This window comes from Culex quinquefasciatus, chromosome 3, assembly GCF_015732765.1.
Source record: "Culex quinquefasciatus strain JHB chromosome 3, VPISU_Cqui_1.0_pri_paternal, whole genome shotgun sequence".
Taxonomy (NCBI): Eukaryota; Metazoa; Arthropoda; class Insecta; order Diptera; family Culicidae; genus Culex; species Culex quinquefasciatus.
In genome coordinates this window covers 75,882,365-75,896,742 of record NC_051863.1, presented here as the reverse complement: position 1 = coordinate 75,896,742, position 14,378 = coordinate 75,882,365, and the positions used below count along the sequence as shown (strand labels likewise).

The following is a 14,378-nucleotide window of genomic DNA, read 5'->3' as shown; positions in this document are numbered from 1 at the left end:
AAATCCCCCCGATTTATCTGGCCGGTCTTGAAGGGGGCGATAAAACTTTGAAAAATATTTGCAACGGCCTAATAAGTTTTCATATAAAAAAACATTTTTTTGAAATTTGATTTGTTTACTTAATTGCATTTCAGAGTGCATTTTGACAAATTGATGCCACTGTGTTCTCTTTTGGTAACTACATAGGAATCTCAGCAAGCTTAGGACAAGAATCACAGAGACAAATTGTTAAAATTTGTTTAGTTATTAATACAAAGTAATGGATATAAAGTTAAAGCAAATTCTTGGGCATGTGACGTCATAAAATATAACGAAAACGAAGTTGACTTTATAGCTGTCGGCCACCATTGCTAGTACCAACCACTAATGTCTTCCTTTTAAAATCTACAAGGACTTCGCCGCCCTGGGCTCCTAAGTGTATGAAAGTATGGCACGGAGCGACGGCGCCGAATACCCAAAGAATTTTAGAGCGCCCGCCGCGGGATTCGAACCGGCGATCTCTGGATTTTAAGTCTAGTGCGCGGTCCGATTGATCCACACGGGCGGGACGTAAAATATAATCCCGCTGATAATCCCAACTTCTAGCTAAATGATGTTGACATCTAAAACCACCTCAAATATCTCCATAATACATCCTCTCTTCGCTTAGTTCAAGCGAAATCGAGAGCACTAGGCAAAAAAAAACTCGCTTTCTTAATAGTTTTGTTTAAATACTTTCAACCTGGCGTACTTGATACATTTGTGCGGGTATTTGTAAATATCTGTGTACTATCACGAATCGGAATCCCGAATTATCGCACCACAACTCACGCCTCGCGCACGAACATTTGTCCACCAGCAGCGTATAGCAAATGAATGAATGAATAAAAGAATCGCGCGAGATAGTGTCGCCTTTTGCCAGGTGTGAGTGCGCGAGCGAAGATCCGCTCGCGATCGGGTTCGGCCCGTTGAATTGTGTGCTGGCGGGTCAGTCGTGCACAGTCGTTGATAAACAAAAGTCGCGTTTTGTATTTTCGCTCTTGGACAAACGAGTTTGAAAGGTTTCCACATCATTTTGTTGTCGCGCTCTTTATATGTTGGTGAGCTGATTCGATTAGGCAAGTCGCGAAAAAGGCAAGCAACAAAAGAAGGATTTGAGTTTTAATTCGTGACACGAGTGCCAAAGTTCGGCTTATTGATTCCGGAGTGCCAGCTTCGGGGGCACGTGTTATCGCGTTGGTTTTTTTTTTTTGAAAGTCTGGGCATAGTTTCAATTCAAATTTGATTAGTAGTGTCGCGCCGCGCGCACACACGTTGGAAGGAGCTCAGCACAAAGGAAGTGGTAAAGTGCCAACTTGAAAAGTGAGCAAAAATGGCCGCCGTCGGGCAGGAAACGTCCGAGCAGTGAATGGCGATGGTCCTGCTTGCGTGTGCTAATTTACGCCACTGATAACCGACGGTCAGCTTATCTTATCAGCTCGGGCGAGCACATGCTCGAATGAGCGCAAAAAAACGGCGGTGATTAATTTGTTATTGTTGTGGAAGGAAAAAGTGGAACAAACGCAATAATAATTTAAATTCGAAGAAAAACAAAAACAATATCGTAAAGGCGAAAAATTGTGTGGTAATAAACATAAGAGAAGAGGCTCAAATCCGTTTTCACAAAAATAGACAACAACATTCTAACGCGGAAATAGAGTGACCACTAACGAAAAGTCGAAAAAGTTCGCAAAGTAAAATAAAAAGAGGCAAAACTCAAGTGAATGAACTCACAAAGTGTGCTGTAGCACAACAACAAAACACACGCGCGCTCGCGAGTACATAAACCAGAACCAAAACAAGAATAACAAGACTGAACAGATCACAACACTACTCACACACACACAGAAGCCGAAAAGTGGAAAAACCAGCCCCATTAGGCGCGAGTGTGTGTGTGTGCGTTCTAGTGGTGGGTTTGGTGGTGTGTGCTGAATAATTCGATGTAAGTCACTCAACTAAGGAATTTCTGCCACTAATTTGATCTATTCAGAACAACCCGCACCGCACAGCCCAAGCTAGTTTGTAGAATAGTAAACAAAACCATACGAAGATACTAGAGGAATGCTAGCGTCACATGGCTAGTAGAATCGGTGTTAATGAACTCTTTCAAGGGTAACAGTTTGTAGGAGACTGTGAATTGGGGCTTTGATTGGATCGAACTTGATTGAAAGATAATTTTAAAAGAGAGATGAGGATTGAACTAGAGACTGAAAATGTTCTGTCATTTTTTCCTGAAATATTTCTGTGCAAATGAAAATGCTTGTAGCTGGGAAACCTGTAAACAATCTGTGATTTATTCATAAGAACGAAGAGAACCTTGGAACTTTTGACAATAATCATGAACAAAAACTAATTAAAAAATAATCAAGGTTGATTTTCGAAATATCGGGCCGAGCTTGAATTTTTTTTTATTTTTTTTTTCAGAAAACAATTTAAATAGCCTTTGTTTTAGAATTAATCTATTAAGAATACATTATTTAAAGGTTATTCAGTATTTTGATAAAATAGGGCACTTTGAGCCTTTTTTGAAATTGTGAATTTAGGAATCATAGATTAACAAACTAACTTAATCCACCTATGTGGTTGAAGCCTTCCTCACTTATTACCAACAATGGCTGATATGATGGAATTGTACAAAAATTTTATCTATTTTTTAGATCCGGAATAAAAAAGTACATAAATATCACTTCAGTGGCCATACCTCGAGACAGGGTTGCCAGATCATCAATGTTTTGGACTCGTTTGAAATATCTTTTGATAACCTAACCAACGATGGGTCGGATGGTGGATCCGGAAATAGTTTACATGCATTTAAGTGAGAGCCGGCATCCAAAAAGTACATCAATATCACTTAAGTGTACATATCTCGAGACCGGGTTGCCATATCTTCAATGTTTTGGACTCGTTGGAAAGCAACGATGGGTCGGATAATGGACCCGGACATAGTTTACATACATTTAGGTGAGATCTGGATATATGTGAAAACACATTTTTATACATTTATAACAGTAGGCAATCGCAATGTCACTAAAAATAAGTACATACAAAAAATGGATTTTTGAAACTAAAGAATAAAATTTGAACCGATCTGGTTAAAACCATTTACAATTAAAGAACTTAACATAAAACAAGAGTTAAAAAAATTGTGAAACAACAGTTCACAAAAATTAAATTATATTGCAACATTTTTTTTTTGAAGTTGAAAAAAATGGGAAGGGCAATAAAAAAATAAAATAAATAAATAACAAGCCACAAAATTAAAAAAGTGTCATAAAATGAATCATACACCAGTCCAGTTGTTTTTTAATCATAAGCTTCAAAAATATTTGTGTATAGACGATATATTTTTGCGGTGCTTTACATTGTAAATTTACAAAAAAAATCCAAATATTTTTTCAACGAGCAAAACATGCTTGATATGATTACACCGTCCCACAAAATTTCTGCCCAGAATTAATTCGCATGAACTTCAGGGTTCCCAGAAACACGTACATTTTGAATTTTTAAAAAAAAATTCAGTCAGGGCCGAACCTTAAAAAATATGTGCAGTGGCCTACCTAAGGAGGACACAATGATAACTGATTTTAGCGTGGCATACTTTATGGATAAAGACTTTTGAAGAAACGTTATCTTTCAAATGATGTAGGAAGCTTTTGACTTTTTAAAACTTTTTGGGTCCATTATTTAAATAAATACTTTAAATAAGACCTGCCCTTACTTTTAGACTCAATTTTCACATTTTTGATTGCCCTTTTCAGGTTTTAAAGATAAATCCAAACTTTTTTAAAGTTATTTTAAAATTCTGATTTGAATGCTAACAAAATGTTTTTTTAATATTTAACAAGATTTGTTATAAGTAAGGCTACCAACTGTACGGATTTTTTCCTTACCATACGGATTTTCGACCCTCTTCGCGGATTTTTAACAGGCCGGAATTTTTGTAAGTAATTTCACGCATAATACGGATTTGTATGGAATTTTATCAATTTTTGAACATTGAATTCCTTTTTTGATTTGGTCAAAGCTTTTGTTAATTAGACATTTCAATTTAACTGTGAGTTTGATTTAAAAAGGGAGAGTTTTCCGGGGTTTTCTCAATTCAAACTTGATTATTATTTTTCTTTCATATGTTAATAGGACCTTTAAAAAAATCACTCTAGAATTGTTCTTTAAGTCATTCCTTACTAAAAATATTTATCCATTTAAAGATCCAAAGGCTTTCTAAAACTTGTGAAAACCTCTGAACATTTGAACTAACAAATCTAGAGTTTTTTTAAAGGTCCTATAAACTGTTGTGTTTCACATGTTATAGGACCTTTTCAATAAAAAAAAACTCTGGAAAAGTGTTCGTGAAAACACTGAGAACGATATCATTCGTAAAAGCAAACTTGACATTTCGTAAACTTTTAAACGTTTAAAATAAATGAAGACCATAATGTTTTGATTCAAATCACGGTTTATTCTATGAATACTTTTAAACGTGCAAGTCAAAAGCACTCTGATAGCATTTTGTGAAATTTGTTACCGTAATCTGGAGTGAACCGGGACTACAGTCTTAATAGGGACAGCAGTTTTTAGAGCACTCAAAGCTTTTTAATTTGGAAATGAATGTACACATTTTGTTGGCCTGAGTCTGTTCTAACCGAAACCAACTAGAAAAATCAAAATATTGTGCTCCAACATGGTTAAAACTGCTGTCCCAATTCGCCCCATGTATCCCGATTGTCCCCAGTTTACGTTAGTTTTAAAATGAAACAGTTTTTTATTTGTTTTGTTGTTTAACTGGACGCTCGATAACTGGGCCGTAGCCTAGAGAAATTAGAGAAATCGTAAAGTTTTACGCTACGATGTTATTAAATCATCATAAATTCCTTTCTATTTATGGAACAACCCTGTTTCTTTGCTAATCACCAGGTAGCCTTCATTCTCTGTTATCCAACACGATGGAAATTATGGTGCAAGATTTGTGGCGCCCAAATACATTCTTTCTTCTTAGCTTTCCTTCATGACAAGTACGTGTACTCTGCTTTAGACGTTCGTTAGCTGCCCACATCCAACGATGCTCGGATCCTTCTTCACTTTCAACGGAAAAAGCTGAGCTAAAAATATAACACTGCGACAAAATAATGACGGTGGCGCTAGATTAGGGTGGCTAAGCTGTTTGCGGAACCACTTTGTCGTATTATGAGTTTTATCCTATTTTTAATTTTTCCTTTTAATTGAATGAAGATTGATATTGACCCAGTCCGCCCGAAATCTTGACTAATGTAGCTCGAGGAAGAGGCAGGAAGTCCGCTCTGGGACACGAACCTGATCGTGTCAAAACAAAGGAAAATCACTTCCTACGCTCGTGCACGGATCGTAAATAAAGCAAGCTGTGAGCTGTGTAGGGATGCCCAAGTAACCACAAGCACTAAATTGAAGTATTAATTTAGTACTAAATCAGCACTCGAATGTTTTGAAGTAGTAAATAAGCTTTGCGAATGCCTCATAGTACCAAAACTTTGCAGCATTACAACTGGCATTAAATCACCATTTACGACCTTGAAAATGTGCTTCAAAGCATTTGATGTTTATCAACAAAGTAACCCATCGATACGGGAAACATTTCAGCCAGACACGCTCTTATTGACTTTGATCCTCCTCCCATCATACCGTTCTAATAAGCGAGCGGGCTAAGGCGCAGTTCCTCCAGTGTGCATAAGTTTTAATTTTGCGTGAACTGGGTTTTCAATTCCCGCCGATTGAAGTGCTTTTTTTTGTTTTTTTTTGTGTGGAAAACTGCAGCCTGTAATTAAGCCAAATTTTTCAAAACATATGTCCATAGGACAAAGGAAATTATCAAAAGTTCTCAGGTAAATTGAATGACTTTTCTTACAAGCAATAAGCTGCTTTCCGGAAGTCTGATACACATTGTGAAATTTTGCCAACCGTGGACCAAGCACTCCTCGGAAAACTAGTTTACGTTAGCCGTTAGCCAGTACTTGTCCCTATTAACCCCAAGCCTTCCGTAATTGATTGTACTGTACTTGACTGGATGGCCGCAATTTGCTGAGTGATTCGTCAATAATTTTCGTCCAACGCAATGACAACGGGTTTTTCTCATGAACCAGAGACTCTAAACAGCAGAAAGAAAGTCTTCCTTAATGTTCGATGCATCAACCACATCGATTAAAACTTTCAAAACAAACACTCATTTCAGAATACATCAGTTGGCTGGCGCGCATCCTGGAGATCGACGAGAAAAATGCAAGAATAACATCAAAGTGTCACACTCATACATGACACGCAACAGGAGAAAAAAAATCAAAGGAGGCCCACCACCAAGTGTGTGGAGCAGCTAGCTGTCCTTTTTTTTCCCCAGCCTTGACGTCGATAAAGCAGTTTTTTTTGTTCGAGCTTTCGGTGAGGCATTAAATCGGCATCACTGTGCGCCACTTGAAATATTTCTCAAGGGAAAAGTGCTGATTTAATGTTTTGAAGCATTATTTGCTGGTATTAAATGCCAATATAATGCTGATTTAATGCCGCTATTTAGTGCCTCGCGGTTACTTGGGTGGTGAAAATTCAACAATGAAAAGCACAATGATGTAAACCATCAGGAGTTGAGTTGGGTTTCGGGACAGGAAGAACGTCACGAGGCGCGTGTTTCAACACCATCAGAGCAGGCCGTGATTATACAACACTTGGTAGGGCTTTTCTGCCCACCACCTCCCCACTTCCCCACAGTCAGTGGAGGTGAAGTTCAAGGCTTTTTCCTGAGAGAGGTGTTTATTTATAACATTGTTTACCTCTCTAGCCGCACTTGGCGTTGTTTGGGTCTCGAAGCCGGTTTCGAGGCGGGCTGGCTGGCTAGCCATTACCGATACCACCATCAACCATCATACCAAAGCGAAATCTAAGCAGAATCGGCATCGGACGTACATACAGCGAAGCTATGTGCTATGTTGAATGTTTGTAAATATGTGGCTTGTATACATAAGCCAGCGGGTTTGTTTTGACGGAAATCTAGCAGAGTGGAATGAGAAGGAGAAAAACGAGCTTTGATAAATGTTTACCTTCTGCATTGGAGGGGGCTGCACGAGTGGCACGAACCAAGATCGGTGTGAGATATTGGTTGGCATTAAATATTAATAAGATCTAGATTTGCTTTATTTTATGAAATTTTGTCACGGTGATGATTTCCGGAAAACTTTGTAGATCCTTAAATTACATTATACATTATGTGGATTAAAATGATTCTGAAAATTATTCGCCTTTTAATCAACTTCACAGCATCTACAATAGTCACGGTAATAAATATTAAATTTGTGTAAGTAGAGTATGAATTCTTACACCTAGAACTGGGAATCGGCACACGAGAGGATAAAGAGCACGGTTCGGTAGTAACATGATACTATGAATGAACGGAAAGGACCCAAAATATCCGAGAGTACTTTACTCATGGGTGCATTTTCCTAAAAAGTTCATCTTTCAAAAACAGAAAAAGTGCCGATACCGAGACTCGTACCCACCGCTTTCGGCATAGTGAACCGTGCCTTTGCCGTATCGGCCACCAAGATTCGGTAGCTAAGTGGCGGTCATTTATCCAAATAATCTACTCAATCGGATGAACTGTTTCAATGAACACAATTTGTTGTTGCTGTAAGCGCGAGAGTTCTATACTCTCGCAAAATGCAACGTATCCAGGTTTTTAAACGAAAATGGCGTTCGAATGATGAACGCACGAAATGTCAAAATCACGCGGTGATACCAACATTACGAAAAAAGTGTACCATGGCATGACAGCCACATTTTTTTCTAATGTTGGTGCCACTGCGCGATTTTGACATTTCGGACGGTCACCATTTCGAACGCCATCTTCGCTTAAAAACCTGGATACAAAGAGACTCGGAATCAAAAACAAAGCAAATTTGTATAACTGTAAGAAGACAATTGGGCTCATTGGACTTGGTTGTTGTCATTTTATTTGACTTAGGCCTGTCCTTAGGATGAAACGAGGGTGGTTTTAGCAGAAAAAACCTTTTTTCTGGGAAGGTTTCTAGAACACCTTTCAAATCAGGAAAAGAAAAAATAGTGAACCATATTAAAAAATTATATATATCACTCGGGATAGTTTTGCAAAGGTTCGATGGGCCAGCTGTAAATAAGGCATATTTTCGTTCGGTTCTCGATCAATTTACGAATTATCAAAATCAAAAATGCTTTGAATTTTACATCGAAAAATTACTTGCAGAACTACTTTTTTGCCTCGTTTGACAATTTCCTATTTGCATAAAAAAATGAATTAATAATGAGTTTATATTAATTTGAGTAGGCTCTCAACCAAGATCCATGGGGGACCAAGAAACGTTTGTTTTAGTAATTGTGTATGAATTTATTAAATTTTGGTTTAAATAACAACAAAAGAAGTTCCAGTTTTTGATAAACAGCATCCCTTACACATATTTTTCCCTCTTTCCTTTCCACAGAGTCACCTATAATTCCCATTTGAGTCTGGTCAGCACAACCACGGATATGAGCGGTGTCGGTAACGCTCAAGGTCATACCGGCTTCTTCAATGTTCCGGAGTTTTACGATCAGTCCAACAGCAGCCTAGGCCACTCCTCGATCAAGCTAGAGTCGTCCGCGTCGCCCAGTCCATCGCCGAGCAGCAACCAGCACCATCATCACCATCACCAGCACAGCATGATGGACGCACTCAGCAGCAATCCGATCCTGACGACGGCCTCGGTTCCGATTCCGTCCCGCAACAGTGGCGGTAACCAGCGGGTCGCCCCGGTTGATCTGTCCGAGTACGTGTTTGATATTGAGCAGAGTCAGTCGCCGCAGATGTTGCAGGACATTAGCTTCATCACGACTAGTGCTGGGACCAATTTGAACACTTCGACGCCGGTGGACACGATCTTTACGCTGCAGAACATCTCCGAGAGTGGATTCGTGAGTGATGGTATTCAGATTGGGACGATCAACATGAGTGGATTTGGGGGTACTGAAATTTGGAACACGGATTCGTTTGGTCAGATTGTGTCTCCGTCGTCGACGGTGTCCTCTGTGGCGCATTTGACCGGTCAGCAGGGTCAGTTTCACATGGATGAAGACGATATTTACCAGCTGGATAAGGATGAACTGATTGGTGATGCCACGCTGGGAGATATCTTTGCAACTGATTTACTGCACGAAGATCTGCTGCTATTGAATCCTACTTTGAGCCAGCCTTCGCCGAATCTCAGCGGAGATAGTGGAAGTGGAAGTGCAATTCATTTATCGCCTAGTCTGCCACAGCAAATATTACGATCAAATACGAATGCAAACAACAATATGGTCATGTCCGGCAATGTGCATCTGACGAACGATCTGCTGCTTCCAACAAACTGTGAAATTTACGAAGATCACACCCAAATCTCCACTTCTCCGTACAACACTTCGAATAATGTCAGCTCTCCGGCGGCCTTTTCCCCTGGAAGTCACAGCTCCAGTCCGTCGCTGGGATTCACACAAACGTTGACCCCGCCGACCCACAATAGACTTCATCAGCAAATTCAAATGAATGCCATGAACAACAACAGTCGCTTGATCAAGATGGAAAATGCCGAGAAGTCAAAGGCCCAGAATGTGACCAACAACAACCCAGGCAACGTGGGTCAGGTGCAGTACAATCCAAAATATTCCACCTTGCAGCAGCTGTTGATGAGCAACACCGGAGCCGATCGGAGCGGCATGATGCTGGGTCAATCCGTGCCCGGAAACTCGTCGGTGCTGATGAACGGAACTTCGCTTAGCCCGGGTGGATTCAGCAATCGCCGTATGCTTCACCATCTGCAAACGCAAGCCGGTTCCAGCACCAACTCGGGAATCGGTGGCGCTGGCAGTGCTGGCGGCACGAGCGGTGGTACCATGTCCCGGCTGTCCTCGTCGGCTCCGACTCACGTGGGCATGGATATGCTGATGTGGCAGCGCCGTGAACCCCGTCCGCATCTGCTGTCGACTGGAAGTGTGGCCGAGGCAGGATCAACCTCGTCGCTGAGCACCGGCAGCGTTCTTAGCCCGGAAGCTCCGGATTTTTCACACGATGAGGGATATTCAGACGACAGCGAACACTACGAGGACTTTTCCAGCGGTGATGGTGAGTTTGTGATTGGGGGGTGACCCTTTTGTTGAGTCTAAACTTCCTTTTATTTCCTCCTGCAGACGATTCCGACATCGAGGATGGCGCCAGAAGCGGTCCGTTGTCCGGTAGCTCCAAGGCCAAGCGTTACTTCTGGCAGTACAACGTGCAGGCCAAGGGTCCCAAGGGTCAGCGGCTGGTCATCAAAACCCAAACCGAGGATCCGCACGTGCTGAACGAGGTCACCGATCCGGTCTTCAGCCCGAACTGTTCCGTGCGCGGTATCAAGGTTTGTAGTCTAACACCCGTCTCGTACGCTGCTCCTTCTTGGCACCAGATACCAGAATTAAAAACGTGTACCTCTTTTTCTCTTGATAATTTTCTTAAGAACCTTCGTTTACAGCACAGTGGCAAAGCGCGCAAGGGCGACGGCAACGATCTGACGCCCAATCCGAAAAAGCTGCACAACATCGGCAAGGAGCTGGACAAGCTGGGGCGCGTCATCAACGACATGACGCCGGTCAGCGAGCTGCCGTTCAACGCGCGGCCAAAGACGCGCAAGGAGAAGAACAAGCTCGCGTCGCGGGCCTGCCGGCTCAAGAAGAAGGCCCAGCACGAGGCTAACAAACTTAAGCTTTACGGCCTGGAGACGGAACACAGTAAGTTTAGACTATTTTATCCCGTTTGAGTTGTGGATATTTAGCATTCTACCTTTCTACAGAGCGCCTAATCAACGGTATCAACCAAATGAAGCAGATCATTATGACCAAGTGCAGCCAGGTCCCAACCGAATCCGTCGAGGAGTGCTCGCAAAGGATGGACGGTCTCGTCCAAACTGCAACCAGTGAGTACACCAACAAGTCGATTCAATCCTCGAAATCAAAATTAAACGTTCCCTTTATATTTGCAGAGATCAAAATCGCCGGAAACTCGACAGAGTTTGTCAACAAAATCCTGGAGGTCCTCAAGGCCGGCCAGCACGTCAACATCGACAAGGTGCTGGAGGAGTTTTAATGCGGATCGGTGCCTCCCCACCCGGCGGAACGATTTGATTGATGAGACTGTAAGATAATACCTAGGATGCTAAGCAGCGAGAGAGACGGATGGAGAGGAAAAATCAATTCTATCTTTTTTAATCATCCGAGAGAGCTGAGAAATGGCTCGTGCACAAGAAAAAATCATTTAAAAACGACCGCCATTTTTGTACGGTGCATCCGCGGCACAATAAGGTGGAACCACCATATGGAACACTACGGTTAAGGGAGATACGTGGAAACTTTAGTTTTCTGCTTGTGAATTTGGCGGGACCGGTAAAACTGGACCCCCCCGGAAATCGAACGACGTGGTGATATCTGATTGCGGTTGAACCGAGAGTGATACAGCTTCGAGCTCAGGATATTTGTCTGCAACAGAAGAAGGAAAAGTGAGGTAGAATGGATACGCCAGCATGTAGTGCTCCATAAGGTTTGTTGAGATTAAAGGCTCGAACATTTTATTCAAGTTTAACTGATTCGAAGAAAGAGATGAAATTGTTTGGAAACGATGGCTGGGCGGGTGGTTCGCTCAAGCTTAGGGTTGAGTGCGGCATCCGTTCGCATCTGGTGACGAATGTGAAACTGCTGATGATAACGTATGTACCTTATATATTCATATTATAAACTATATCTTACTATCAAGTTTGATTAAATCGAGATAAGCAGGAGTTATTTTATCCTGAAACGAGTGGTAGAGTTAAGCAGAGCCGAGAACGGTCAGAGTGTTGTAAGTTTTAGGGCCGACATATTTTTTAATCATATTACAAACAGCTATATTATTCATATATTGCCCCCCTCTCTGTTACATATATGTATTGGACGCAACGCTGTCCCATTCGCGCATGATTCTAAGCAAAAAATGCAATAGGTTAGATACTTTTTTACTTCGGTTTGCTTCGAAAAAGTGAAAATGATGTGTTTTGTTCTGTAAATTACAGAGAGCTACCAGTGTAAGGGTGTATAATTCTTTTATTGTTTCTCAATTTGGAAAGCAGGAACGAAGACGACGATGGAAAGTTTTCACTTTTTTGAAATACTGGTTCCGGTGGCCGACGGTAAATTGTTTCAACCATCGTGTGATGTACAAATTGGATCTACCCGGAGGGGTCAATTCAAACGAGGATTAACAGTGCATTTACAATGTCAACGTTGTTGAAACAATTTGCTTACTTCCAGAGCCCAAAACATAACACGTTTACATATATAGCTTATAGCATTCAGTTTTGTTCAAGTTTTCCATTTTCTATTTTAGTTTGTTCTTATTAAAACAACATCTGTGATTATCTTTGTTAGTGAGTGTCTTTTCGGTTTTTACTTTGAAGGAAGGTAGTTTTCTAAACGAAAGAGCGTAGGGATTGCATAGTTTTAAGCGTAGGATTGTTCAATTCAAAATCAATTTATTGGCGCTAGATGAGAACGACGAGTATAATTGATAAAAGAGATATTAGAAGGTTCCTAAAATTGTTTGGTTTGATTTGATTGCGAGAAGAGAGCAGATTCCTTTTAAACACACGTTTCGTTCGTCGAGCTGGACTCATTTTAATTAAGTCATGCATTTCTCTGTATTTTGATCCATTGCATACACAACTAAAGATAAGTCCCACTTTTTCGCATCAATCAATAATTTCCGTACGAAAAACAGCACAGAAAACAGCGAAAACGAGTAACAGCAGCCACGAAGAGAAACTATTTACTTGGACTGAACGAATTACACAGATTTTGAAATAACCGTGCGAATATCATTTTAAGGGTACCTGCGAGAAGAAACGTGTAACAAAAAAAAAAACAGATATTTAGGGATCTTAAAAATTAGGATTAGTGCACATGCTGGAAAAAATAAATCTGGTCGATACTACTACCTCATAAAATTGACAAAATAACGATAGCACGGTAGAAAGAGAGTACCAAATAATTTAACTAAAAGTTGAACAAAGTCAGCAACAAACAAAAAACAACAAAAAACAAGTAACAAATAGGTCTGACCAGGTTGGAAGCGCAACGATTTGTGAAAACCGCAAATAGAATGACCAGAACCAGAATACGAGTATGCCGATGCCATAAGAAAACATAACGAACCGAGCACCAATTATAGAACTGTAGGGAAAACGTGACGTTATGAACGCACCACGAAAAGACTTGCGCGTGTGTTTTAAGCCACGAACCGATTTTCCATTTGAGAAAGGAACACACAAACAAACACACACACATACATATACACACAAACAACATTGTATAAGAAACTGCATGAAGATATTGAGCGGTGTCAAAGATTTCCTCCTACAAAATTTCCAACCTTTTCGACTTTCAAAGTTATTGACCTCTTATGCTATCTGAACATCAACCTTAAAAATCAAGCATCTAAGTACCATCAAATTATATATTTGTAAAAGAATCAGCTACTACAGCGAGGATCAGTCTATATTCTGACCAAACAAAATGCTTGTAATACTTCATGGAGATCATAAACATAACATATGTAATAGCTGTGCTTATGTTGGATAAGATAAACATTCGAAATAAAAGAAGCCTAAACACAGTTTTGAGTTATGTTTATTTCCGAAAGTCATATTGAATGAATAAAATATTGAATGTGATGACACATTACGAACAACAACGATTTTACCATGTGTTGTATGTTAACAAGACTGTTATGCCACCATAGATTTTTGTTTCCCGGTACGAGAATCGAACTCACGACCTCTGGATTGGAAATCCAGCACGCCGCTAATGTAAACCCATCTCTTACCGGTCAGTGTTCCCAGTGAGTAGTTTTACTCTTTGGAGGGACCTAACTTTGCCGAGCCAGACAGGAATCGAACCCATCAACTTCCGCTTACAAGGCGAAACCCGTAACATCACGGCCACGGTCACTCATATTCAATGTGAAAAATTACGGCAGTGATTGAGATTATGTAAAATGCCTAAAAAAGGTTGTTTTGACAAAAATGTTTGATCAATCTGTTACTAAACGATCTTATCCCTATCAGCTTGAAAGGCAATATTTTTATTTCAGAATTTCAAGTAATTTTTTAATTATTTATTTATGGCTGTAAATGGCATTATTCCCGATAGGCCATTTTTCGGTTTGTTCTGTATTTTTTCAGCAAAAAAAAAAACTCGAAAATCTTGATTCAGAATGCAGAAATCCAAAAATGGTTTTATACATGTTCATTGTTGACGCATTTTACTAAACGTGATTTATTTTTCATTTCATTTAA

At 40.4% G+C, this 14,378-nt stretch overlaps 1 protein-coding gene across 5 annotated transcripts in view; it reads left to right on the top strand.

Moving 5' to 3' along the window:
• Window positions 1–13,696, top strand: part of LOC6032750 (protein CREBRF homolog) — a 34,485-nt gene extending 20,789 nt beyond the window's left edge. Inside the window, exons 1-6 of one of the 5 annotated variants that reach the window (XM_038259809.1) lie at window positions 964–1,960; window positions 8,490–10,144; window positions 10,210–10,415; window positions 10,515–10,785; window positions 10,848–10,970; window positions 11,037–13,696. In XM_038259809.1, coding sequence (XP_038115737.1) covers window positions 8,536–10,144; window positions 10,210–10,415; window positions 10,515–10,785; window positions 10,848–10,970; window positions 11,037–11,140 — 2,313 coding nt within the window. In that variant the 5' untranslated portion in view covers window positions 964–1,960; window positions 8,490–8,535 and the 3' untranslated portion in view covers window positions 11,141–13,696. Of the gene's footprint in view, window positions 1–963; window positions 1,961–8,489; window positions 10,145–10,209; window positions 10,416–10,514; window positions 10,786–10,847; window positions 10,971–11,036 lie in introns of those variants that run through there. The other 4 variants (XM_038259810.1, XM_038259812.1, XM_038259813.1 and 1 more) reach the window with 4 other exon arrangements.
• Window positions 13,697–14,378: the final 682 nt, after the last annotated feature.